Below are 25,065 nucleotides of genomic sequence, written 5' to 3'. Positions count from 1 at the left end.
ACTCTTGTTTTGTTTCTTGATAACCTTGTTTGGGTTTCTTGATGCTCTTGTTTGGTTTCTTGATTCGGTCTGATCGTTCTCCTCGCTGTAAGATCTCTGGTCGCATCAAAAAACAGAGGAAATATTGTAGTAAGAAAGAGCAAACTTTGAGATTTTTTTTTTTTGTCTCCATATGTTATCAGTTATCACCATTTGTGGTGATTCCAGGGTTTTTTTTTTAGTTTGATCTTGTAGATTTTCTGAAAAAAGAGAGATTTCTTTTTTTCTGTGTTGCTTCTCCAACAAGAAACTGTTAATCCCTTGGGTGGAGTGAGATTTTTTCTTTCTTTACTTGAGACTTCTTTGAAGAGAAGCATCACTAGTTCACATAATTAGTGATGGATCATACTCAAAATTTTCTCCAGCTTTCACAAATCTTCCTTTCACTCGTTTTCTCGTATCGGCTCTGGCTTTGCGTGATGCGTATCTAATTTGCTTCCCAAACCTAAAAATGTACCACAAATATCACCTTAGAGGTTAAGTCTCAATAGCATGAACATTTACTCTGTTTCTGATACTTACATGCGTTTTGACTTCTTTTGTTTGTATCTCTTTTTAGCCTCATCTCTTGATTTTGGATTATAACTGACTTCAGCACTCGATTCCCATGGCGAATCTCCGATCAGAAACCCTGGGGATATACCGCAATCTTGGTAATCAGTCGTGCTGCTTTCTCTTGTGATGTTTGACATCGAAAGCGACATGCTCGGAACAACATTCCCACCGGATAAGGCAGGAAGAAACAGAGAAGAAAGGTCAATGTTATTATTATCTTCCTTATATGATGAACCCTCGTACTTGTAACATTTGGTTTGATCAGGTGATGGACATCCAATAATATAATTGCTTGCGTTAAAATTCAAAGGTGCATCATCTAAATTAATCCCTTCACATAGATCTAAACCAGAACATTCCTGCATAGAAGAGGAGATATAAATGTGTTCTTTACTTCTTTTTATGATAATGAACATTTTGACAAATTACTTGAGCAAGACGTTACCTCCTCTATCACTTTAGGAAGATTAGATTCCATGAAAAGGATAGAATTTTCTTTGAGATTCTGAGTTTGTGTAATCATGGAAGCAGATAAACCATCCCAATCGACTAACTCATTTATTTTGGTGCAATCATCAAATGGAGAAACCCAATTTGAGACAGAAGGTTCTGAATTCGAAGACCAGACCTTGGTGAAATCCGATGGAGAAGGACAACCTGAGTAAGGGTTAAGATTCTGAAGTATGTGTCCTAAACCAGTGCAGTTACTTGCGTTCCATTGACATCCTTGGCAAAGAGAAACCTTCTCATTCAGACAGTGGATTGCCGTGGGTTGCAAGAAGCATTTCTCGCAGAGGAAAGACCGCGTGTGTCTTTGAGACAAAGGATTCGCTGAGTGTACATTGACATCACAGTTTAAGCAAAGTCTAGCCGAATCAGATTTGCAGTAGATTAATGCTTTTTCGGTTCCGCAATAGTCACATTGAGCATCCATGTTTCTTATAAGACAGACACACCCTAAAAATCCTGCAGCATAGAGAAAGATCATGAGATAAAACATAGGATTTAGATCGTAACATCGCAGTTACATTACTGGTTCATGTTTGTTTTATGTCTGTGAGTGTATGTGATCCGATGGAGGTTAAAGAAGCACTCACAAACTAAGAAATTGTGGATTCTCAAAGACGGATCAATACTAAATTTTCGAAACAATAAACGAGTGAAAAATATGGTTTGTGCGTTAGGGTTCAAAGATAGAAGCGTTACAAGGGTGTGTGAGTGAGTGAGTTCCAGTGTCTTTGAGAAAGAAGAGAGAAGTGAAGGTTTAGCTCTGTTTTTATTGTGTGCGGTGTCCATGGGGGTATCTTCATCACGTGTGATTCTCTTGTTCGTTAGATATTTTGCTGTCCTAATGTGGTTGACCGTAGAGTTCGGAGTTTAGGTTTGATTCTTTAGTTACTTTGTGTGGCTAGCAAGTAAGTTTCTAGAAAGACTAGAATAGAAACGTGTACATGTTTCTGTGACGTAGACGTAGTTACGTACAGATTCATTCGAACACGTTTTCTTTATCCAAGGAGTAAATATCTTGTTCAAAACATCCGAGAAACAAGACTAGTTCGAAGCAAAGCTATTCCGAGTGCTTGTTTAACGTGGGTTTGGACTTTGGACTAATGAGTTTAGAGCATACCATACCCGTTTTATTAACCGGTGGTTGTGGTTTGTGTATTGCATAATGCTCATTACCTTACAACCCTTTCCGAGTAAAGTTATCGACAAAAACTAGATCAAAATGTGTTTTTGTTAATCGGTTGCAAAATTTTATGAACACATATTGACGTTAAGTAAGCTAGTGACAAAGCTCTGAGGCTATATGATAGTAGTGCTGTTATATTCAGATCTGAAAGGCTATGAACATTCACTTAGATTAGTTCAAAGAATTAAATTTACGATAGTTCAGATTGGTTCAACTTCGCAAGTTCTCAACGAAATGTTTTAATCAAGGAATGATCCAGGTAACACAGTGGTCTGTCTAATGAATCTCAGACTCTTTTGGGTCACTACTCCATTGTTTTACTCCCCAGGCAACCACAATGATAATGTTCATCACTAATGAACTCTTGCATTAGCAAAGTGGTTGGAGTAGCCATATCACAGTTTATAAACTGTTGTCAATTGAAGTTAGATCAAGAATTCAACAGAGTAAACAAAAGAACAAAAACCGAATTGTTAATGATATGAATGAATATACGAGGCATTTCCAGGATCAAAAGGCATAGAGAAAAAAGCAAGAAGATCAGGATATACCACGACTAAATTACTATTGCGTCACAAGCCATTATACCTGAAGGAATTGTGTTTATCCCTCAGAATTGGTAATGGACGCCCACAAAACATAAACACTTGAATCAATTGGGTAAAACAAAAATGCTCAGTGGAAGGAGAAGTCGTTTAAGTTGGAGAGCTCACGGTATAACCCACTGCTCTTCTCACACTCTTCGTGCTTTCTTCTCATCATTGCATTTTCATCATCATCATCAAAACACAAAACAACAATCCAACCAAAACCAAAAAACATTGAGAAAGAAGAAAGCTTCAGTGTGTGTAACAAAGTCAGATCATTGATTCAAAGAATCTCACTGAAATCCGCTAAGATATTTGTTTTTTATCATCATCAGCTCTTTTTTTATAACAACAAGAAGAAACACATCAATCCAAAGTTCCAAACCAAACCCTCAGAAAAAAAAACAGAAACTTTCTTCAAATCGATTGAAAAGATAAGATTTTGAGTAAAAGGGGTTGATGATACTCAGACAGCCAAGGGTTAATCTTCAACTACTGGGAGAAGAATCCCAGATCTGAAACTCTAGTCCACATATTACACTTGTATCATCACCATATCATATACCCCCTTCCACAACCATACAAAGCATCACAAAATCATTTCACAAAACCCTTAAAAGCAAAAAATATATCAAACAGTGACACGAAGAAGAAGAGAGAAACATCCTATGATTTGAAGAACACTAATCTCACTATAAACCATATAAATACTCACACAGACACAAAGAAACTCATCTGAGAATTAGGGTTTTACTTCGGCGGCTGGCTACCTCTATATCTTTTAAGGTCTTCTAGGATGGTGAACAAAAAAGAAAAAAAACGTCTTCTTGGCCCAGTAATTATTAATGGGCCTGTTGCTTACGTGACCCAACAAACAACTCCACTTTTAGTATAAAATACACCTTTACTTGACTCATATCGAAAAAGTCCAAAAAGCAAAAAGCAATGACGAAGATCGAACTCGTGTTCATACCTTCGCCGGGAATTGGCCATCTCCGGCCAACCGTGAAGCTAGCTAAACAACTCATCACCAGAGACGATCGTCTCTCAATCACTTTAATCATCATCCCTCCTAGAAACGACGCCGGAGATGTAACAGCCTATATCTCATCCCTAACGTCACAAGATCGTCTCCGTTACGAATCCATCTCCGTCGTGAAACAACAACCAACGGCTGATCTAGAGCCGAGTCAAGTCTACATAGAGAGACAAAAGTCTAAAGTGAGAGACTCAGTCGCGAGCATCATCCAAGATCCAACAAGAAAGCTCGAAGGATTCGTTGTTGACATGTTCTGTTCCTCGATGATCGATTTAGCTGAAGAATTCGGAGTCCCGTGTTATATGGTCTACACATCGAACGCTACGTTTCTTGGAATCATGCTTCACGTTCAACAAATGTACGATGAGAAGAAGTATGACGTCAGTGATTTGGATGAGTCCGTGGAGGAGTTGGTGTTTCCGTGTTTGACTCGTCCTTATCCTGTGAAGTGTCTCCCTCATATCCTCAGAGCAAAGGAGTGGTCACCTTTTTTTTACACTCTAGCTAGATCGTTTCGGAAAATGAAGGGTATTTTGGTAAATACTGTTGCTGAGCTGGAGCCTCAAGCTTTGAAAATGTTCACTAGTTGTGATCTTCCTCAAGTTTATCCGGTTGGACCAGTGTTGAATCTTGAAAACGGTTCTGATGAGGAGGAGAAGGGATCGGAGATGTTGCGGTGGCTCGATGAGCAACCGGATAAATCGGTTTTGTTTCTCTGTTTCGGTAGCATGGGAGGCTTCACTGAGGAACAAACTAGAGAGTTAGCTGTAGCGCTAGAACTAAGTGGTCACAGGTTTCTTTGGTCACTACGTCGTGCATCTCTGGATATAAGGACGGAGCGTCCCGGAGATTTCACAGATTTGGAGAAGGTTCTTCCGGAAGGGTTCTTGGACAGGACATTAGATAGAGGGAAAGTGATAGGATGGGCACCACAAGTGGCGGTCCTAGCGAAACCGGCGATAGGAGGGTTTGTCACTCACTGCGGGTGGAACTCAATGCTAGAGAGCTTGTGGTTCGGTGTCCCAATGGTGGCATGGCCTCTCTACGCGGAGCAGAAGGTTAACGCGTTCGAGATGGTGGAGGAGCTAGGACTGGCTGTGGAGATACGGAGGTACTTTAAAGGAGATTTGATGATAGGAGAGATGGAGATAGTTGAGGCGGAGGATATAGAGAGAGCGATCAGGATTGTGATGGAGCAGGATAGTGATGTCAGGAAGAACGTGACGGAGATGGCTGAGAAGTGTCGTGTGGCGTTAACGGACGGTGGATCTTCGCATGTCGCTTTGCAAAAGTTTATTCAAGACGTTACCAAAAATGTTGCTTAATTTGGGTTAGGGACGTTGACTATATATGAGATACGGTGACTGAGTTCCAACGTCCAAGTGTTTATTATGTATTATTGGTTGCTAGCTACCCATGTTATTGCAACTGGGTTTGTAATGTAGTTAAGTTTTAAATTTTATGTTAATCCGTAAAAGATTTGAAATACAGTATAGATAAGAAAATTTCATGAAAAGAAATATCCTATCACTAATACTATATGAGCACAAATTTCGTAGCAACCATGATAATGACTAAATTTTAGATCAAAAAATTATAAATATTAATAAATCTCTGTGGACAGTGGTAATCATCTAGTGTATATATAAAAAGTTATTTGGATACAACATTTTAACCGAGGGGTGAGGATGGTCAAGTGAAAGAAGCCAGTTGTTGGAAGGGTTAACTGTTGAGGATAGTCTCGGCAGATGGTGCGTCTTGTGGTAACCCGAGATTAGCTGCGGTTGGGGGGTCATCCGAGACGAGCACTGGTTGCTCTGTTCCCAAGGTTGACTTATGGGGTTTGCTCTTTGCTTGGGACCGAGAGTTTAGAAGGGTGGAGTTGGAAGTTGGAATTGTCTAACTGTCCAATAATATTAGTCATCCATAGTATGGAATGGATCTAACGATACACAAAGCATCTTTTTGTGCTAGTCATCATCTTTACGAATCTGATTAGTACAACTGTTTGGATAATATTAAATTTTAAATATTTTTGCATTCTAAAGCTCTAGTACATTCTTTTTGCTATATTATCAAATAAAGAAAATTACATGATCAAGTGCTTCTTATTTTCACATGATCAAGTTAACTTAGTTTTACGACTAACAACCCCATATCGCCGCAACACTACTCTCCCAACGAGAGAACAACAAATAAAACTGTTAAAAAGGCAGCTTTAGAAATTGTAGACAATGGGATACCATATTTTCCATGCTCAAACAAACCCTTTAGAAATGGAAAGAACAACAAAACCACCATAACACATCCACAAGCCTCTATAAAACCCGAACCATCTCTTCCATGACGACCACTCGACCATAGTAGACGAACCAAAAACTCAGCTAGAGCGGCAAGATTCACCAAGATAATAAATGTGCCGGGAATGAAAAGAGACGAGCTATCAAATTCAAATTTACCAAAGTCTGATTTTGGAACATCATCTTCTCCTTGAGATGGTTTAGACTCATCATATACTTGTTTTGTATCGGGCATAGTCTTTTTAGCGATTACAAAACCTATCTTTGAGATTCCAAGAAGCTTGAGTATGATATCTTGGATGCTAAATAACCAACTGCTAGTGGCTACTATTCTCCAAAGTGATTGGGAGACATACCATGATTGTAACGAAAAACCAAGCCTCATGAATTGCCATAGACTGTACTGACAATACATCCCCACAAGTGTGACTGTTATGCCTAGACAAGGTCCCTAAAACCACACGAAAGATGATACAAGAAAATATTAAACGGTTAGCAAAACAAAAACAGTTTTTTTTTTCTTTCTAATTAATTATATGAAAATAAAGTAAACTATATTTAGAGAAAGATAGACACCTTGGGAAATAAGGTAGAGTTGTGGAGTAAGCAATAAGCAGGCAAGACAGAATAAATGAGCTCAGGGATTGAACGTAGACTCACGAGAACAAAGAAATAAGCTAATCGTTGTCGGAATTTTATTTTCCGGCGAAAACCGATGAACGGACTTTGTTTGTTAAAAAGGATTTCGGCCACTCCCGTCGCCCAGCGTCGCTGTTGGACTATTGTCTCTAGTCCTACGGACGGCATTGATCCAAGAAACGCTGGTGGGTTCGGAGAAACGAATGAGCTAGTCCAACCTCTCATATGGATACCAATACTCGTGTTTGTATCGTCGCCCACTGAACCATATAACCAACCAAGCTGCACGATTTTATATAAAAGAACTTATTACTATATATGGGCAAAACGTTCATAAATTCAAGAAAAAAACTCGCTATTCGTTAATATTTCTTGAAATGTTTGGTTTTAGAATGAAGCGACTAGATTGAGAATATATACGTTTCCCCAACTGGTTTGGTTCTCGTAGTGACAATGTCCCACTTCTTGAGCTGCTTCAATGAAGTTTGTAAGGTTACTTTGAGGATTTGATTTTCTTTGTAATGCATGCACCACCGATTTCACCAGCTCTTTAGAGCTCCCGTATTTCCTCACTAAACTTTCCTCAGCCAAAAACTCTCCTTAATGAAATAAGGATACCAATTATTAATAGCAAAGTTATGATGAATTGTTATATGTTATATAAATGATAAAACATATATAGGAATGTTTCTACAATAGTGAAAATATTAAGGTGATAAAGGGTGTGTATCATTTTGTTATCTCCTTAAACTTCTTTTTCCAATTAAGGTCAGCTATTTTTAAAGAGTAAATTATAAGATGAGAGATTCAAATCCTCCACCTTCAGAACAATACCACACTCATTAGTAATTGTGGTTGTAGTGTTATCACTTATCAGTACGTTGAAGGGTTTTGCCTAGCTCCCCTTTTTGCAATTTATCTTCTAAACTTTTTTCACCCAAAACAATGTATAGTTATGAGTCTTAGAGTGATTATGAAAAACTTAATACATTAAACGATGATTTAAAATATTTCAAATAATGTCGCCGAGGAATATATGAAAATCTCGTATACGTGCTTTTTAATATACTTACTTGTAGCAACTAAAGAAAGACTTCCGTTGTCCTCTAAATCGTCCGTTGATAAACCATACATAACTCTTCTAGTGTGGAAGCATCCTGAGCCACAATATATCGGTCCTTGGATACCCGCGATTCCTCGTCCTATATACTAATTTCAACGCATAAAACATGAGAGTAAGTATCGGTTTGGTTGATAAATGACAACAAAAGTCTTAAGTAAAAAAATGTAAAAGAATGGTGAGATATCGCACTGATTGTAGGAATGAGAGTTCGATGGTGTAAGCATTATAGAACTCTTGAGGGAATTGAACAAAAGCACAATGGTGGTTTGATTGCTTTGAGTCTTGTAAAAATACACACATTGCTTGTCGCACCACATCTGCTTCATTGGCATACATGTCACAGTCTACGTTCAACATGTATGGTGCATTCGTCATTAACCCTGACACTCTCAACTGTTCAAATCTTAGGCTCATAACATTTTGATTATATAGAAAAAACGTAATATGGATTTCAATTTAAAGTTGAGAAAGTTTAGTATTTTACTTTTTCTTCATAATATTTTACTATTTTTACCTTACTTGAAAGAACGTATAAATCTTTATGTATCGAATCACTTATCTTGTAATCATCATATTTAATTTCAGAATAGTTATTGGCGGATTAAAAAGATAAGCAAAACTTATATACTTTGAGATAAGTTGTTTGAGATAAAACATTAACCAGATAGTTCATGGCTCCAGTTTTGTAATGATGAAGACAATTTGGTCTTTTCTCTCTTGAAACGTATACAAGATGAGGGACTTCTTTCTCGTCTCCCACACCTGCCTTGTTCTCCCATACCACCTTCACATAGACACATAAAACAAGATTTCAATAATCATTATAATGAAACCTTATAATATGTGCTAAACAGAGATTTGTTAAGAGAAGAAACTTTGAATATATAGTTTTGTTAAATATAACAATACCTTAACTATTGTTGAATGATCATTTGGTTTTGCGTTTGAGAAAGCTTCAAAATCATCATTTGCATCCTCCAACCAGTGGGAATCTCCGGTAGCATCTTCAACTTTTCGGCATAACTTCTCGTACTCTCTCTTTATATTAATACAAAAAAAAAACATGAAAACATCATATTGGCGAACTTATCAGTACTGATCAAATGAACTTATATATGTTACCTTCGTCATTTCCCAATCTTTAATGAATACTGAATCATCTGTTAAATCCAAAGGGTTCAAGAAATATCTAAAAGGAGCTCTAACTCTAACGTTATATTTCTTGCAGAAGGGAACCCAAATCTTGGCGAACTTAGAAGCTTCCCTAAGAGAGAAGAAAGTGAGAGGTGAGCATCCATCGTCCGAGACATAGCATGCTAGTTTATTTGGTGGATAGTCCAGAGCTAACAGCGAAAGCACAGTGTTCACAACAATAATTGGCGGCTCCCTAACCGGATCTGCCGTGGGAACGAACATATCTACTAAAGGAAGATCATGATCATGAACCCTGAAATTTGAAAGTTTTGTAGGGAGTTTTAGAAAAGAAAAAGCAAGATTAAATACAAATAAATGATGTTTCTTGTATCTTAAGTTAAATCACTTTAAATGACTTAAGAGCTAGAAGCAAGTTAATTAAGACTTTATATAAATTTAATAAGAACTATATAAAAATTAATTTTTCATTCGTGTTAAATTAGCTAGTTGTAGTCTAAGGTTTTTCACGCTTATTAAGAAAATGTTCGTTATTGTGTGTAAGTAAAATGGTATATTTGGATAGTACCTTTCAGCAAGTCTATTTGGATAGGGTTTATCTTCAGCAGGACTCCATTTTACGCAGATAATAATCAGCCATATGAATAAGAAAATAGATTCACAGAGGAAAGCCACAAGCCAAGCATTGTCGTATTGGCTCATATGTAAGATTCTATATGAGAGAAGAGAAAAGAGAAGGCCGAGAATCGTGAGATCCACAGTTCTCAAAACATAGCTTTTGTGTGAGATCTTTTCGCAAAGAGGAAGGAGAGAAGAACTTGAATCCGCCATCGGAGGAGCTTTCTTGTGACTTGTGAGCTTTCTTGATGTTTATGGATATGAATGTGTGTTTATATGATGTGTACTAGTGTGCTGACAAAGTATATATATACACACTAATATAGAGAACTGAACCTAGCTTGGGTTGCATTTTAACTAATATTTGTCTGGTTGAAATTTTGCATTAAAATCATATAATATAAACTATCTAGTAAAGAAATAATAGAAACTGTTAACTTCTTGTGCACGTAATAATATTTTATCTTCTTTCAAATACTCAGATTTTAGATCTCGTTGAGTATATAATTCTGTACGTAATAGATTTCGGAACTTTGAGAGAATGCATCCAGAAAACCTTTTTAATTTCTAAGTTATTTATATTTATAAGGTTGGGTATTTAATTAGAAACTGTATCTTACATGAAAAAATCAAAATTAAATCTTCATTTCTTTGTTGTAATATTATTGGGAGGGATTCGATTTCTATCTATATTGGCTATCGAAGAAAATAAAGTTTTATGTGGATTAGTAACAACGTGTAAGTACTCTTCTTACATATAAACATCTGATATCTTGGTTGTACAAGAATCAACACTTACTTTAACGATTTGGAAAAAAAAATTGGATTAGTTAATTATGCTGATTTTAAGCACATATTAGTTTAATTTATGGAATCCGAATAGGATAGAGAATATATGTTTTGTATACATTTCAAATGCCACAACAATATACATTTACAGATCTAACTAACTAAATTAGAGTAGATAGCAATTACCAGCAATTAGTTAAGTCATATATTGATTCAATTAGCTTAGGCTTAAGGGAAAGAGTGAATCAATAAAATAAGTCGTATACTTAATTAACTCATTCTTAATGGAAACAAGTGAATCGTTATGGTTTTTGACCAGCCTACTCTATCTCTCTAATTTAGTTAGGTAAATCTAAGAATAGCTAGGTGTGGTTAGATTAGTTAGGCTAATAAGTTGGCTGGATTAGTTAGGTTTTGTAATAAAACATTAATTAGGTGGTTACTAGCTAGGGTACTTTCTTTTTCTAAGAACATGCATTATACGAACTTGATGAACCCGGGTGGTGACAAACTGACAATTAGTACAAACCACTAAACGAGACGTCTTTGTCATTTACGGAGAGAAAAAATTGTCCGTAAAGAAAAGTAAAAAGTAAAATGAGGACTCATTATCTTTATTTTCATCACATTTCTAAACTATGATATGAGTCACTTATTATGGACTTGTTGGAATTGGTAGAAATCATATTTAGTAGACTTTTGAATTCTCTCTTTGTTCATAATCCTTTAATTTAGGTCGTGAAGTAGTGCATGTTTAAGTTTTTTAGTTTTTGCTCTGATCACTGGTCCATGGATACATGCACCACTAGATCCTCTTCTTCAAGCCTTGCATATATAAGGGCTCCCATGATGCTCTTATGAACTCTAGTTTTTTTTGTTAGTTAAAGTGTGTGATAGTTTGAAATTTAACAAATGAAAAATAAATTACTTGAGATAAAGAAGGAAATTTTGATATAATATTACGAATTGAGGAAATAGAATAATAATTGAAAATAAAATTTTGACACGTAACAGTAGTCAAAAAAGGGAATACGTATCAAATATGGCTTTACATGAAAGTAGTCCTAGCGATCGCTTCCTTGGTCTATGCTCAAATCCGGTTCTAAATATGATAGTAGCTCCGGCCTCCGAGCCACCGCTTACATGCCTAGTTTGTGCTCAAATTCCGGGGTTTGGTGAAACCTATAGGTTAAGTTTGCATTGCAAAGTGGAACTTGGGAAAGTGAAAAAACATATGAGGTAAGATAAACGACAATTTAATGGGTGTCGTTCTGCACAAGGTGGAAAACTCAAAATTGGTAACGCTTACACAAATTAATGAACTGAACTAGCTTAGAGCCACGTGTTTAGTTTGCTTCTGTCTTCCCTCTTTCACTGAATTCAAAAAGTTGACTTATGGTATATGACAAGCTATAGTGATGATGATATCTCGACTGTTTTAAACTTTTAATCGAATTTGTCCATTGTTTATACTTTGTAAATTTTGGCTTGATTATTCAGAAAAAAACATTTTGAGTTATGCATAAAAGATGAATAAACAATGTTACTGAGAGAAAGAAAAAAGAAAAGGAAAAAATACTAATTTGGATTGGAGAATTCACACGAGAGCTGAAGGACAAAAAATGTATCAAAAATGTTAAATGAATTTAGTAGTATAATAAACTTTAAAATATAAACAAATTAGTGTTTAGTATATCATTATATTTGTAAATGTATGGTAATTTACTTAATACCACCGGAGGAATTATGTTCAGGGAAATGAAACATTCATTTATTTTCCAATAGGTTACATTTCTTGTATTACATCCTGAAGACAACGATTTGATTCAACTCAATGTATCCAACTTTTTATTCATGGAACAGCAAATTATATTGCATGATTCAAACCAAGACAGTAGGATTCAGGGAAGCGAAAGCGAGTAGTTCTTGGTTCTGCTCAAAGGCCAACATGTTCTCTTCAGGCAGGGTCACAAATGCTTCAATCCCTTGTCCATCCTTGGAATCTATTAGAATGGCCAAGTTGCCAAATGCAGGGGCCACATTTCCGACAACCCAAACCGGACATCCCCATCCAAAGCTGGCCTCGTAAAGTGGTAGCTTGCACCAGCTACTCACTGTGTAAGGTTCGTGAGTCTCATAGCTCAACTGCGAGTATTTAGTGAGCATCAGATTTGCTATTTTAGAACCGGCCATGGAAGATGAGTCAGATGACCTGTCCGCGTCTTGGATCACAATTCCTAACTCTTCCTTTTTCTTCCGTAAGTCCCTAAGAGCCTCTTCAAGTTTAACTTCCTCTTCTCGACCAATACTCAAGACCACAGAAGAGAACATGATATTCCCAATCAAGCTTTCTTGAAGGGAAGGTATCTTGGAGCGCAAGTTAGCTAGCTGGATCAGCACTTTGTGATCACAAGTACTTTTATTTGAGGCAAAGCATTTCCAAATAAGCGCAGTGACACTCTCGACCCGCGTAGGTCGGTCTAATGCTTCTATACTAGCGACGTTGTTCCTGAGCTCTTCCAACTTAGACGCAGGGAACACAAATCTCTTTGTGATGTTGCTTCTCTTGTTAGCTTGTTCGTCCATTGGAAGCCTAAAGGCCTCATTGGCTGGTGGATAGAAATTTGCTGCAACAAATTCAGGATTCTCCATCACAGCATCGTTCTCTCCTCGAGCCGTGGCAGCCCAAAATCGAACAAAAGTTGAGATGGAAGCTGCGTCCGCGATTTTATGAGTGATGCAGATTCCTATGGACATGCCTCCGCATTGGAAATAAGTAGCTTTCACCATCAGCAAAGGCCAAGTAGCAGCAGCCTCGTACGGGTTTTGGACGATGTCTAGAGGAAGCAACTGTTGGAGAGCTTTGTAATCCGGAGATCTTAGGAAACCAGAGAGAGGACAATTATCAACACGAGCTTCGACAAAGACGGCTCCTTCATCGTTGCACTCTACAGTGACTCCATTGATTCTTCCGGCAAGAGGGTAGAACTTGGTCAAAGTTTTGGACAGAGAGGTCTTGAGTTTGTGTGAAGTGTTCTGTTCTTGAGAGACCAAATCATCTTTGGTGTAGAAGAGAAAGGCTACAGTGTAAATGGGTGGGAGGATGTGATCATAGATGGAGAGTTGAAGAGTTCGAAGATCATTTGGTGTTGCGGAAGATGGTTTTATGATTTCTTTACTTATGGTTTCAACCTTCATCGCCTCCATTGATGATTATTTTCTTACTTTCTTTGTTTTTTTTTTTTTTTTTTTTGTGTGTGTTTTCTCTGTAATGTGGTGTTGAGTGTATATCAGTATATCACTTATAATATATATACTGTGTGTTGTTTCTTTATGTATAAATATTTGATTGGAAGTATTCCTCTAAAAACTATTAGAAGTTGTCATTACTTTTGTAATTTTATGATTTATATAACTCCAACGAGTGTAGTAAACTTACTTCATATCGGTGACAAAAACCAATCATATCGTTTTGAATATGGTGGTTTTAATGAAATTTATCATGTTTTATCATTTAAATTACCATAGAAAAATAACAAGAGGAACAAAATGAGAAAAACAAATACGAGACTATTTAGCTTGGGGTAGGTAAAGAAGCAAACAAGAGAACACCGAATACACTGTGATGCTTCACCTGTTCGTGCTTATTTTGAATTCCTTTCACAATTTTTCTTTTTCTTTTTCTTTTTCAATTGTGAATTATTGAAACATCCAAACAAGCATTAATCTCGAGGGACAGATCCAAGTGAATTTTTTAATATATATGTGCATTATTTGAGAATGTCAAATCAGGGGGAAATAATGTGATCCTATAGTGATAGCTAGGGTGTACAAACAGAGGACTATCATATTACCTGATTGTTTTAGAACCCTTATGTTATAATGTGTATTTCAAGATTTAAGGGTGTGTACCTGTCTACGTACGTGTCCATGGTGTGTCATCCGAATCAACGTTTTAACTAATTGATTGAGTACAATAATTGTCTGAGTATGTCACGTCTGAGTATGTCACATTTGCAGTTTTGATTGTTTAAACTTTAAATATATATTTACGATTTTGTTATTCAAGACTTTCAAGTGGCAAAATGCAAAAGCCAACAAGTTTAATCAAAAATCAACCATAGAACAAGCTTGCATATTCTTGACTATGTCAAAGTGAAGTTCTCTTCCAATTCTGCATGTGGGAAGAATAAAGCAAGAAGAGATAGGAAGAGGAGAGCAAAAAAAAAAGAGAAACTACAAGATGGCTCAATCTATAATATATGTGTTTTATTAGGTTATAATCAATCGTATAGTAATCAATTAGGGGAATGCAGTTAATCATCAACATTATACGATTAAAATTCTTACGACATATTATACTACGCTCGATCAAACAGTCACCAAAGCTTAATGCAAGTTGGTCTGACTCTGATATATTGCCATACGATAGCTAGAGGGCTAATTCGGTGCTTTTACTTTAGTCATGTTTAATTTAATGTGATCATGATCCTATGTTTTGTAGTAAATATAGCTCAATGTTAGAGAAGAGAGGAGAGGGTGAAGATGACCAATGATTGGGAGAGAAGGAGGAGACCACATATACCAAACCTTCCTTATTTGCAAGCTGTGCTTAAGGAAGGACCAAGATTGCACCCACCAGAGCCTTTCTTGACGAGGATGTTCAAAGAAAGGTGTGAGATCAAAGGGTTTTACGTACCAGAGAAAACAAAACCTTTTGTTAATACTTATGCTGTGAGAGATCCTGATTCTTGGGAAGATCCTAATGAACTTAAGCCAGAGAGGTTTTTATCTTCTTCAAAACCGGAACAAGGAAACGAGAGAGAGCGGTAAGGGAAGGAGAGCATGTCCTGGATCAAATCTAGCCTACATTTTTGTGGGAACAACAATAGGGTTGATGGTGCAGTGCTTTGACTGGAGAACCAAGGCAAAGTAAAAGACGTTTTTTCATCAAAGACATTTTTTCATATATAATGTTTGTGTATCATGAAGTAAAAGAGAAAAAAATCCAGGTGCACACAGTTATGCTATCAATAAGTATATCTCACTAATTAGAATGTGCAGCTCTCTTAGAAATGGTCTTTGTATATTATTGGACGTTAGATTAGACAATATTTTCGGTAATAGCAAGTAAAGTATCTGTATAATTTGAAAACACATAGTTATAGTCCAGATTACAACTTTTATTTCGCACATATTACAAGAAAGCCATTCTTTCTCACCTTGCGATATTGCTCTTGGGATCAGTTCTCAATATATGTTTTAATATTATTTTGGGAATAAAGAATTACTCCTTCCGTTTACTTTTTAGTAATGTTTAAAGATGTTACACACGAATTAAGAAAATATATAATTTACTTATTTTCCATAAAACATCAATAGTTAAAAGAAGATCAACTAATAAAAAAATATAATGCAATATATGATTGATAAAAAGTTATTAAAAATATTTAATTTTTAATAAAAAATAGAAAACATCACTTAAAACAAAACAATTTTTTTTGGCTTAGACATTACTTAAACTGAAACCGAAGAAATATTATTTATATAGAGATTATTAGATAAAAATGATTCTTAAAATCCTAATAATTCATATGGATAAACTTGTTTACGACCACATAATAGTATGATCCTAAAATCACAGGGAACTTCCTTAAGATATAAGCTTGACGTATGGAATTTGAATGTTTCTTCAAGTATGGAATTTAATGTCTTTTGACTCTTTTCTCTTAATGTCTAATGAAAGTAATGGATAGGCCAGATTTGTCAAAACATATCTAATCTCAATCACGTCTCTGTTTTTCTTTGGTGTTATCTCAATCATGTCTCTGTTAGAACATAATAAGGTGTTTCTGATTTATCAAGACCAGATCTAGACATTAATAATAGATCAAAATATTGTAACCATTATGTTTATATTAAAATTGAATATTCCCTCTGTTTCACAAATACACAAATTTTAAAGTATTAAAATATACTCATATGTTCCTATTTAATAAGTGATGTATGGATTTAGTTAGTTGTAAATGAAGGGTAAAATTAAAGAATTCAGTTAAACAATGCATTATAAATATAGAATAACACTCTTTATGAAACAAAAATAAAACTTTAAAATATTCTTTTTGTGAAACATATGGAGATACAATATGAATTTACATACATTATCTATAATTTATCGTTTAGTACATTATTATAGCAGAAAATCTTATTCTATCACAAATTGTGATTTCATTCATGTGATATAGCGAACGATTCCACGGATAACGCTGCATCAAAATAATAATATCCACAAACAAAAAAATAGTTCTACATGTACCACCACGCTCACATAAAAATTGTCAAGAAAAAACAAACACTTGGGGTAAGAAAATAGTGATTTGTCATTGTTTTGTTTTTCTTTATAAAATAATATAAATATCTAGTACTTCAGAAAAAAAACTTGTAATTTCTCATATCTTTTGACTAGATACATATTCTTACTCTAATATTGTCTATTTTTTTATTTATAAATAATGTCTATTTGATCTCCAGAGAAGTATGCTTAGCAACATACATATATAGTTACGAGAATTACGAGTCGTGGTTTATAATATTTAGCATGTTCTAGTAGTCTAACTTTTAGTCAAAACGAATGTAGTAGAGTTCTGCTAATACCTCAATTTCTGCATAATGGATGTTAAAAAATGAATTAGTCATAAGAAACTAAAAGATTACAAAAGTGGACAGCCAATCAAAACCTACAAATTTTTTTAAAAATGTATAAAAACCGTAAGATGTAAGAGCAATTCCATGCTAAACATGTAGCTTTCAAGTTTTAATAATAACACACTATTGAAGAGATACGCTCACAGGTTTCCAAAACATCACCTTCTGCTGACATAAACTATATATATTAATTATATGCATCTGCAAATAGCAAGCTATACGTATACTAATTTATATATTAACTATTCAATCATTCGTTAGTTCTAAATTACATAGCTTCCGTAGTTACATATCCTTCATGTTCTAGTGTTAAATTGTTTTTAATTAATTCTCTTGTAAAAAATAGAAGAAAATTTGAAAATCGAGTATTTAAATTTCAATATTTACATATTTTTTTAAAAAAAATTAGCAACCAGGCCATTGATGTAGTGTCAAGCAAATTGTATCTTTATTTATTATAATTTTTTACAATTAAAAATCGTCGGGAGAAAGCATAATTAATTTCGTAAAACAAAGTTAACTATTTCAATATATTTTCACATTTATGGTGTTATTTATTCATAGTCAGAATACACCACGATTTAAAAGTGGTCGTTACATGTCAATACCCTATTATGCCCAACGGTAGGAACCGACCCTCTATCGATACTTGTCTTTTGTTCAATAGTAATGGCTCTGTTCTAAATGTTTCTAAACATCAATTATTACACATGTGAATGTAAGGAAAGAGTATATAGACTAAATGTAGCGTTTGAACAGTTTAATTGGTCCTCTCGTCAAATCACAACTATTCTATACTTTTTAAATTAAAAATTATGTATCGTTTTCTTTCGTTAATTGAATAAGCAATTGAACAAGTCAAGTTCCACTAGAATTTTATTATCTTATACATTACTTAAGAAAATATCACTCCCAACCAGTTAGACTTTTGATAGTATCAACTTGCACTCGATGGTCACAGTAACTTTACATATACATGACTACATGAGCACAACCCGTAACACCCGGCGTAGACCTTATCGTTGAGACTTTTATTAGTCATCTTTTTTTTGGATCTTACAAGTTGGACAGTTCAGTTTAACATACACGACCGGCTCTTTTGGTCAATCGAAGATAGCGAATTGAGAATCTTTATCTTCTGGTTTATGAAAAGTCCGTCCGGGAAAAAATCATTATTACTTTGATAACGTAAAGTCCAAGTCAATCATGGCAGACCAAAAAACCAGAAGAGTCCAAACTCAATCACTTCAATTTTTTTTTTTTTCGTATTGTCGTGTTATTTGTTTTATTCAGTATTATTTGTATTATATGAGTAGGTTTCGTTTCTACTCACTCAGTTATCAGTTTTAGTTTGGTTTCCTGAAAAATACCTAAATTTTGGTTTATTTTAATAATAATTATTTCAACATTTTAGAGAAGTTAATTTATCCAAATAAACAAATTTCAAAATATGATTGAAGATTTTTCAAATATTTATATTATTTTAGATATTTTGTTATTCGGTACTTGTGGGTATACAATTACAAGTAAATATCACTAATAAATTTGGAAATATAATTTTATTTTGCACATATATATGTCCGTTCGAATAATGATAATGAATTGGTCAAATGAGAGTTAGCCGCTTCGGCTTAAGTCCTCGTAACATGTTCATAATAATCCCGCATATGTTCATATATGACTGGAACTGGCCATCGATGGTGGAGGTACCAGATCTCGACCAAATCAATCCAATAGAGTAAATGGCTAGTCGTGGTTTCCAGGAGCAAAACTCCTTTCGCACATACGAAAACTCAAAACTGAAATCATGGATTGCCCCGGCAGCTAAAATATATCTAAACGGATTGCGTGGTACCCCTATCCGAAAGAAGGGCTTTCAAAAATGAATTGAATCGGTGAAACGTTGCTAGGTCTTAACTTGAGTAAAGGAATAGATTCTAAGAAGGGAAGGGGCCTATGTACTACAGTGACTGCGAGTATTTAATAAAGGAAAATGACAATAATGTGACTATTTAATCTAAAGAGTATTTAAGTCTTCCTGTAGCTATTACCACATATATATTTTTTTCGTAACAACATTTTATAAATCTGAAAATGTAATACTAATATTCATAAATTAAATGCATGTTATGAGAACAAATGTCGTCTTCTAAAGTGCAATAATCATATCATTAATAAGCCACGTGCTCCAAAATATAGAGACAACTGAGAACTTGTATTAATAGGAGATGAGAGAGCTTCCCTCAGATAACCAAAACTAGTCGAAAGAAAGAAAAAAAGAAGAAGAAGAAGATAATTAACCTTAAACATGGTAGAGGTTTATGAGTTCTGGGTAGTGATAGTTTCACTCATAGTGGTGAAACTGTTTCACTCTATCTACCAGTAGAGATATCCTAAGAGCCATGGAAAACTTCCTCCAGGATCAATGGGTTTACCGATCATCGGAGAAACTTTTGAGTTCATGAAGGCTCATGATGCTATCCAGTTACCAAGATTCGTAATGGAGAAAGTACTCAGGTTATTATTATCATTTGGTTTTTTTTTTTTTCCTGATGAAAGCTTCTTAAGAAATATAGTGATGGTGTAAATTGGTCAAGCTTTGTGAATTGTTTGTCTAACTTTTTCTTCTTTTTTTTCCCCTAAAAAAAAAAAAAGACATGGGCCGGTCTTTCGGACAAGCTTATTTGGAGCCAAAGTGATAATTTCGACAGATATTGGAGTGAATATGGAGATAGCAAAGACAAATGATATTCCTGGTATGCCAAAGAGCTTAAAACGGCTCTTTGTGGATGACAACTTGTTTGTGAATAAGGAGACACATAGACAAGCCCGCAGCTTGACACACCAGTTTTTAGGTTCACAAGGTTTAAAACTAAGGATGATTCAAGACATCGATTTATTGGCTCGCACACACATGGAGGAAGGTGCTAGGAACGGTAGTCTTGACATTAAAGAAACGTCAAGCAAGGTATAAAAAAGTTTCATCTATTTCACAGTGTTTGTAGATTGTAACTCATCATGGCATGGTTACTTCATAATTTTTACTCTGTTACTTAATAGATCATCTTATAAACTATATGTCATCAAACGTTACAGATTATGATTGAATGCCTTGCGAAGAAAGTAATGGGCGAAATGGAACCAGAGGCGGCAAAAGAACTCACACATTGTTGGACATTTTTCCCTAGGGAATGGTTTCGATTCTCGTTGAATCTTCCAGGGACTGGTCTCTATCGAATGATTAAGGTGCTTTTTTTTTTTTTAGGTCATATAACCTTAATAGCACTCTCTGTTCTCATAGGATTAGGAACAAAACAATAAGAGGTGATGGTGTTTTCAGAACTAGCAATGGGCCAAATATAATGGACATAACCATCTTTTTAAAGGCCATAATCATGTTTTTAAATAAATACAAAAAGTGAACGTCCTTTTATAACATTTCTAGAAACAGAGCTTTTTTGGTAACTAAAACCTTTACATACCAAGTGCCTTCATTTTTCTTAAACTGGCCATTTATGTTACGTGACAGGCAAGAAATCGGATGATGAAGGTACTAAAAGATACAATACTCAAGAAAAGAGCATCAGGAGAAGAGTTTGGGGAGTTTTTCAAGATCATCTTTGGAGAAATGGATGGAGGAGCCGAAACTATCAGCGTAGAGAAAGGGGTCGATTACATATTTACTTTGTTTGTGATTGCTAACGAGACAACTCCAGGGGTACTTGCGGCTACAGTAAAGCTAATAAACGACAACCCTAAGGTCATGCAAGAGTTGAAGAAGGAACATGAAGGAATTGTCCAAGGTAAAATTGAGAAGATGGAGACGGCTGACCTAACATGGGAAGACTACAAATCAATGACTTTCACCCAAATGGTGAGTCTCCAACTAAATCATATAACTTAAACAAAGGATGCAAATATCTCCAATATATTATTTGATAAGTCACTTTCTCAATTAAACTCAAAATTAAAACTTAGTCAGCTTTAAATTGAATGAATAATCTAAAACATCTATAATATAGTAACATATGGATATTTGTCACTTTTAATAAATATATATATATATATTGTTTTTTAATTTGGTGTATTGGTTAAGGTAATAAATGAGTCGCTTAGGATGACAAGCACGGCACCAACGGTGCTTAGAGTAATTGATAATGAGTACCAAGTTGGTGATTATACAATTCCAGCTGGTTGGATTTTCATGGGTTATCCTTATGTCCATTTCAATCCTGAAATGTATGATGATCCTTCAGTATTTAATCCATGGCGTTGGAAGGTAATTTCATTTTTTCAATGTGTTTACTCTTATTACTCCAATATAATTCATAGGAATTTTTTAAAATATACTGAACTAAATAAATTTCAGGGAAAAGATTTGAGTACGATCGTTTCCAAGACTTTTCTTCCCTTTGGCTCCGGTTCTAGATTATGTGTAGGAGCTGAGTTCGTTAAGCTGCAGATGACCATTTTTATCCATCATCTGTGTAGATACAGGTTCATTATTTATCACTTAGTGACTTAGATTCAATTTAGTATTAATGCTGTCAAAGTTTTAATACTTATATATTTGCATGGTTTCAAAGGTGGTCGATGAAGACAGAGACAACAGTACTTCGGAGATTTGTACTTATGCTTCCGCATGGATCTGATGTTCAAATCTCGACAAATACCGAACAGGATGACTCTGTTAGTTATTAGGGTGATTGTAATACATTCGAGGTTAGCAAAAGTACTACGTACGTGTTAGGCGGTTTTGATTATTAATTCCAATGAATAAAACTTATATTATAAAAAAAAAAGTAAACGTCCTTATATGATAAAACTGAGATATGTGGTTCGCAGCCTCTCTAAAGTTATGTATGAACCTCGGCAGGCAAATAGGGAGGCTCTTCGTGCATTAATTTTGCTTTGTTCTGATTGTGATCTTTGGTCTTATGCTTACCATAGTGTAAAATGTGTTGCTTTTCCTTGCACATCGTTCACTCAAAGTTTATTTTACGAGAATATAGGACTGATCCAATGAAAATTTTGTAAACTCAAATAGCTATAAGCACTCCTTTCCAAATTCCAACTTCTATATTTCCCGTGATGCGTGCAAGTGCACATGTTTTGTGACATTCAATCAGCTAGCTCTTCACAATGTTGTGAATCTTGTCTTCTAGAACCGTACTAAATGTACTGAACTTGATTGTCAAGTTATTGTAATAAACACCATTCAAAAACCTTCTCGTCATGAAACATGCATCTTCTACTTATCAGTTTGCTTACATCTTGAGTCTTTGACTAAAAAGTAGGGTCGAGATGAAAGTCACTTTGCTGAGGTCCAACCACTACAATATCGTAGACATGTGTCACGTTTGTCAGAATGGTGTTTTCAAAATGCTTAGCTTGTACAAGCCTCCGAAACAACCAGAGCCATGAACCATATCATAGCCTATTAATTAGAAACTAACGAAATTTTAAAAACATTGATGACGGAAATCCACTAAGCACTTTACATATCATGAAAGAGTGAACAAAACTGACAAATCTGACGATGGGAAACCAAATAGAATACAAATACGATCAAGGTCAGGTCATCAACAAACACACAAAATCCAAAAACTTAGTAAATCCATATATATAAATATATTTATCGAGATGCGATTGGTAGTAGTCCTGTTTAGGACACGACCGGGGGATTTAGGATTGCATAAGCAAGCAACTCCTGGTCATCAACAAACACGGACATGTCTTGCTCAGGTAAGCCTATCCATGCCTCTACACCATCACCTTCTTTTGAATCAATCAATAGGACATACACTATGGTGCTGGAAGTAGTTTCTGCTGCGTATCCCATCCAGACCGGGCAACCGAATCCGAAGTCAACTTTGTAGAAAGGCTTTCTGCACCAACTAGACATTATGCACATGTCTGTATCCGGTGACTCAAACTCACCATTCTCCATCAACCTCATCAAATTCTGACTAAGTGTATTGGCTTGGAGATTCTCTTTGATCATCTTATTGACTCCTTCTTTGGCTTTCCTGAATTTGGCCACGATATCTGGGATCTCCAACTCCCTCTCTGCGTCTTTCTTGAGAGTGAAACTTGTTTGTAAATTGCCGATCGCATTTTGTGGTAAAACAGTAGATGGAATCCTAAGGCGCAAGTCCACGGCCTGAAACATCATGGATTGCCTTTGAATTACATTGTTAGAGCTTGAGGATTTTCTGGTACATTTCCAAAGAAGTGACATGATAGCTTCAACGCGTGTAGGTATAGGGACACTTTCGCTAGCGGCCTTGTGTCTAAGCTCAGCAATCTTGGTAGGTTCGAAGACAAATCTTTTGATGACACATTTATTTGTGATGCTAAGATTAGAATCCTTTGATGGGAACTCTAAATACATTTGATGAGGAGGAGGAGGAGGATAAATGATAGTTTCAGCAAACGCAATAGTGTTTACCGCCACATCATTTGACTTCCCTTTGGCCGTTGTGGTAGCCCAATCATTTACAAAGGTCGCCAATGAGGTTGCATCACAGATTTTGTGAGAGACAGATACAGAGACCGCCACTCCTGATCGAGAACCGAAGAAAGTGACCATGACACTCAACAAGGGCCACTCCCCTGGAGAATCTCCGGGGGCTGACTTCGGGAGGAATCCCACAAGAGAGTCCGTATCTAGGTTTCTCAGGAAGTGAGGGAGAAGGAAATCGCTGCGAGCTTCTGTGAAGACGGCTCCTTCGTCGTTACAGCTGATGGAAGCGCCTTCGATTCGTCCAGCCAGTGGATAGAAGCGGGAAAGAGTCTCGGACAGAGAGCATTTCAGTTTTTCCGAGAAAATCTCCGGGGATACGGTTAAGAGATCGTCAGGTTCGTAGAAGAAGATCGTTGACAAGTAGACTGGGGGACAGTAGAGATCAACGATGGAGAGTTGAAGACGATCACGAGGTGATGGTGAAGCAGGCTTGATCACTTCTCTCGGCGCCACCTCTAGTAGTTTTGATTCCATCCTCTTCCCTCTTGACCTTAAAAAAGTAAACGGCTAACAGATGGGAAGTAATGAGTAATGAGTTTGTCCCATTTAAATCCCACCTCTAGTATTTGTCAAGTTGAATTATGTAATGGTAATTAAATGAAACTTGAATTAGTAAATAGACTACTATGTAGTACTTTATCTGAGAAATTCCGTAAAATATCATAGTTTTTTTTTCCTACAAAAACATCACAGATCATAAACATAAAAAAACTGACTTTTGAAGATGTAGGATTTTTTTTTTTTTTATGTTTTGGTTGACTATTTTATATGAGCATTTTATATATATGGTAGGTTTAGTATTTAGGATTAAGGATTTAGTTTTGAATGTTGAAAAAATTTAGTTTTAGTTTTATGATATTTAGTATACTAAACATTACTAAACAATATACCATATTGAAAAAAAAATATTAACTAAGTCTGACGTAGAACTAGAAAAATAAGACGTGTTAGCCGGCTTTGACAATTTACATGTGCAATTGCATTCATATAAAAGATAGACGTGTTAGCCTGGTTTGAAGATTTTTAAGTTGCAATTTTGAGCTCTTTCTTAATTAAATAAGAAAAATTTGAATCTTTAAATACATCTTACCACTTTTTGGAAAAATAATACAAATTTTTATGGATAATTATAAAATCTGTTTTTAGTTTATATATATATATATATATTCTATATAGAATAACATTGTTCCACACTATAATACGATTAAACTATAATGTTTATATGTATTTTATGAATATATACACACACACACACACACACATATATATATATATATATATATATATATATATATATATA

At 35.3% G+C, this 25,065-nt stretch overlaps 5 protein-coding genes, 4 non-coding genes and 1 pseudogene across 9 annotated transcripts; 2 read left to right on the top strand and 8 right to left on the bottom strand.

Annotated features, from left to right (window-relative positions):
* Window positions 1–133: 133 nt before the first annotated feature.
* On the bottom strand, window positions 134–1,536 carry LOC17879352 (putative zinc finger protein CONSTANS-LIKE 11). The gene is made up of 3 exons (XM_006284844.2): window positions 1,040–1,536; window positions 562–953; window positions 134–484 (listed from the first exon to the last, which is right to left on the bottom strand). The coding sequence occupies exons 1-3, from the start codon at window positions 1,526–1,528 to the stop codon at window positions 364–366; spliced, it is 1,002 nt and encodes a 333-aa protein (XP_006284906.1). The 5' UTR covers window positions 1,529–1,536; the 3' UTR covers window positions 134–363.
* Window positions 1,537–2,609: 1,073 nt separating this feature from the next.
* On the top strand, window positions 2,610–5,401 carry LOC17877819 (UDP-glycosyltransferase 71B5). The gene has a single exon (XM_006283611.2). It carries the CDS (start codon window positions 3,820–3,822, stop codon window positions 5,236–5,238), a length of 1,419 nt encoding a protein of 472 aa, XP_006283673.1. The 5' UTR covers window positions 2,610–3,819; the 3' UTR covers window positions 5,239–5,401.
* Window positions 2,775–2,908, bottom strand: LOC111829777. The gene has a single exon (XR_002833134.1). It is a non-coding gene; the product is annotated as a small nucleolar RNA snoR80 (small nucleolar RNA).
* Window positions 2,958–3,055, bottom strand: LOC111829824. Its single transcript, XR_002833180.1, has one exon. It is a non-coding gene; the product is annotated as a small nucleolar RNA Z152/R70/R12 (small nucleolar RNA).
* On the bottom strand, window positions 3,122–3,212 carry LOC111829821. The gene has a single exon (XR_002833177.1). It is a non-coding gene; the product is annotated as a small nucleolar RNA R11/Z151 (small nucleolar RNA).
* Window positions 3,333–3,436, bottom strand: LOC111829818. The gene has a single exon (XR_002833174.1). It is a non-coding gene; the product is annotated as a small nucleolar RNA Z157/R69/R10 (small nucleolar RNA).
* A 681-nt stretch (window positions 5,402–6,082) lies between the features above and the next one.
* LOC17879510 (cellulose synthase-like protein B6) lies at window positions 6,083–9,958 on the bottom strand. Its single transcript, XM_006285853.1, has 9 exons — window positions 9,696–9,958; window positions 9,098–9,422; window positions 8,885–9,013; window positions 8,637–8,759; window positions 8,165–8,368; window positions 7,926–8,061; window positions 7,273–7,451; window positions 6,790–7,134; window positions 6,083–6,664 (listed from the first exon to the last, which is right to left on the bottom strand). The coding sequence occupies exons 1-9, from the start codon at window positions 9,956–9,958 to the stop codon at window positions 6,083–6,085; spliced, it is 2,286 nt and encodes a 761-aa protein (XP_006285915.1).
* Window positions 9,959–12,345: 2,387 nt separating this feature from the next.
* Window positions 12,346–13,741, bottom strand: LOC17879965 (BAHD acyltransferase At5g47980). The gene has a single exon (XM_006282545.2). The coding sequence runs from the start codon at window positions 13,739–13,741 to the stop codon at window positions 12,416–12,418; it is 1,326 nt and encodes a 441-aa protein (XP_006282607.1). The 3' UTR covers window positions 12,346–12,415.
* Window positions 13,742–19,505: 5,764 nt separating this feature from the next.
* On the top strand, window positions 19,506–22,258 carry LOC17879910 (annotated as a pseudogene).
* A 570-nt stretch (window positions 22,259–22,828) lies between these two features.
* Window positions 22,829–24,239, bottom strand: LOC17877740 (BAHD acyltransferase BIA1). The gene has a single exon (XM_006285273.2). The coding sequence runs from the start codon at window positions 24,237–24,239 to the stop codon at window positions 22,905–22,907; it is 1,335 nt and encodes a 444-aa protein (XP_006285335.1). The 3' UTR covers window positions 22,829–22,904.
* Between the last annotated feature and the right edge of the window lie 826 nt (window positions 24,240–25,065).

The sequence above is a fragment of the Capsella rubella genome, unplaced genomic scaffold, assembly GCF_000375325.1.
Source record: "Capsella rubella cultivar Monte Gargano unplaced genomic scaffold, Caprub1_0 scaffold_7, whole genome shotgun sequence".
Classification (NCBI taxonomy): Eukaryota; Viridiplantae; Streptophyta; class Magnoliopsida; order Brassicales; family Brassicaceae; genus Capsella; species Capsella rubella.
This window is presented reverse-complemented; position numbering and strand designations above follow the sequence as displayed.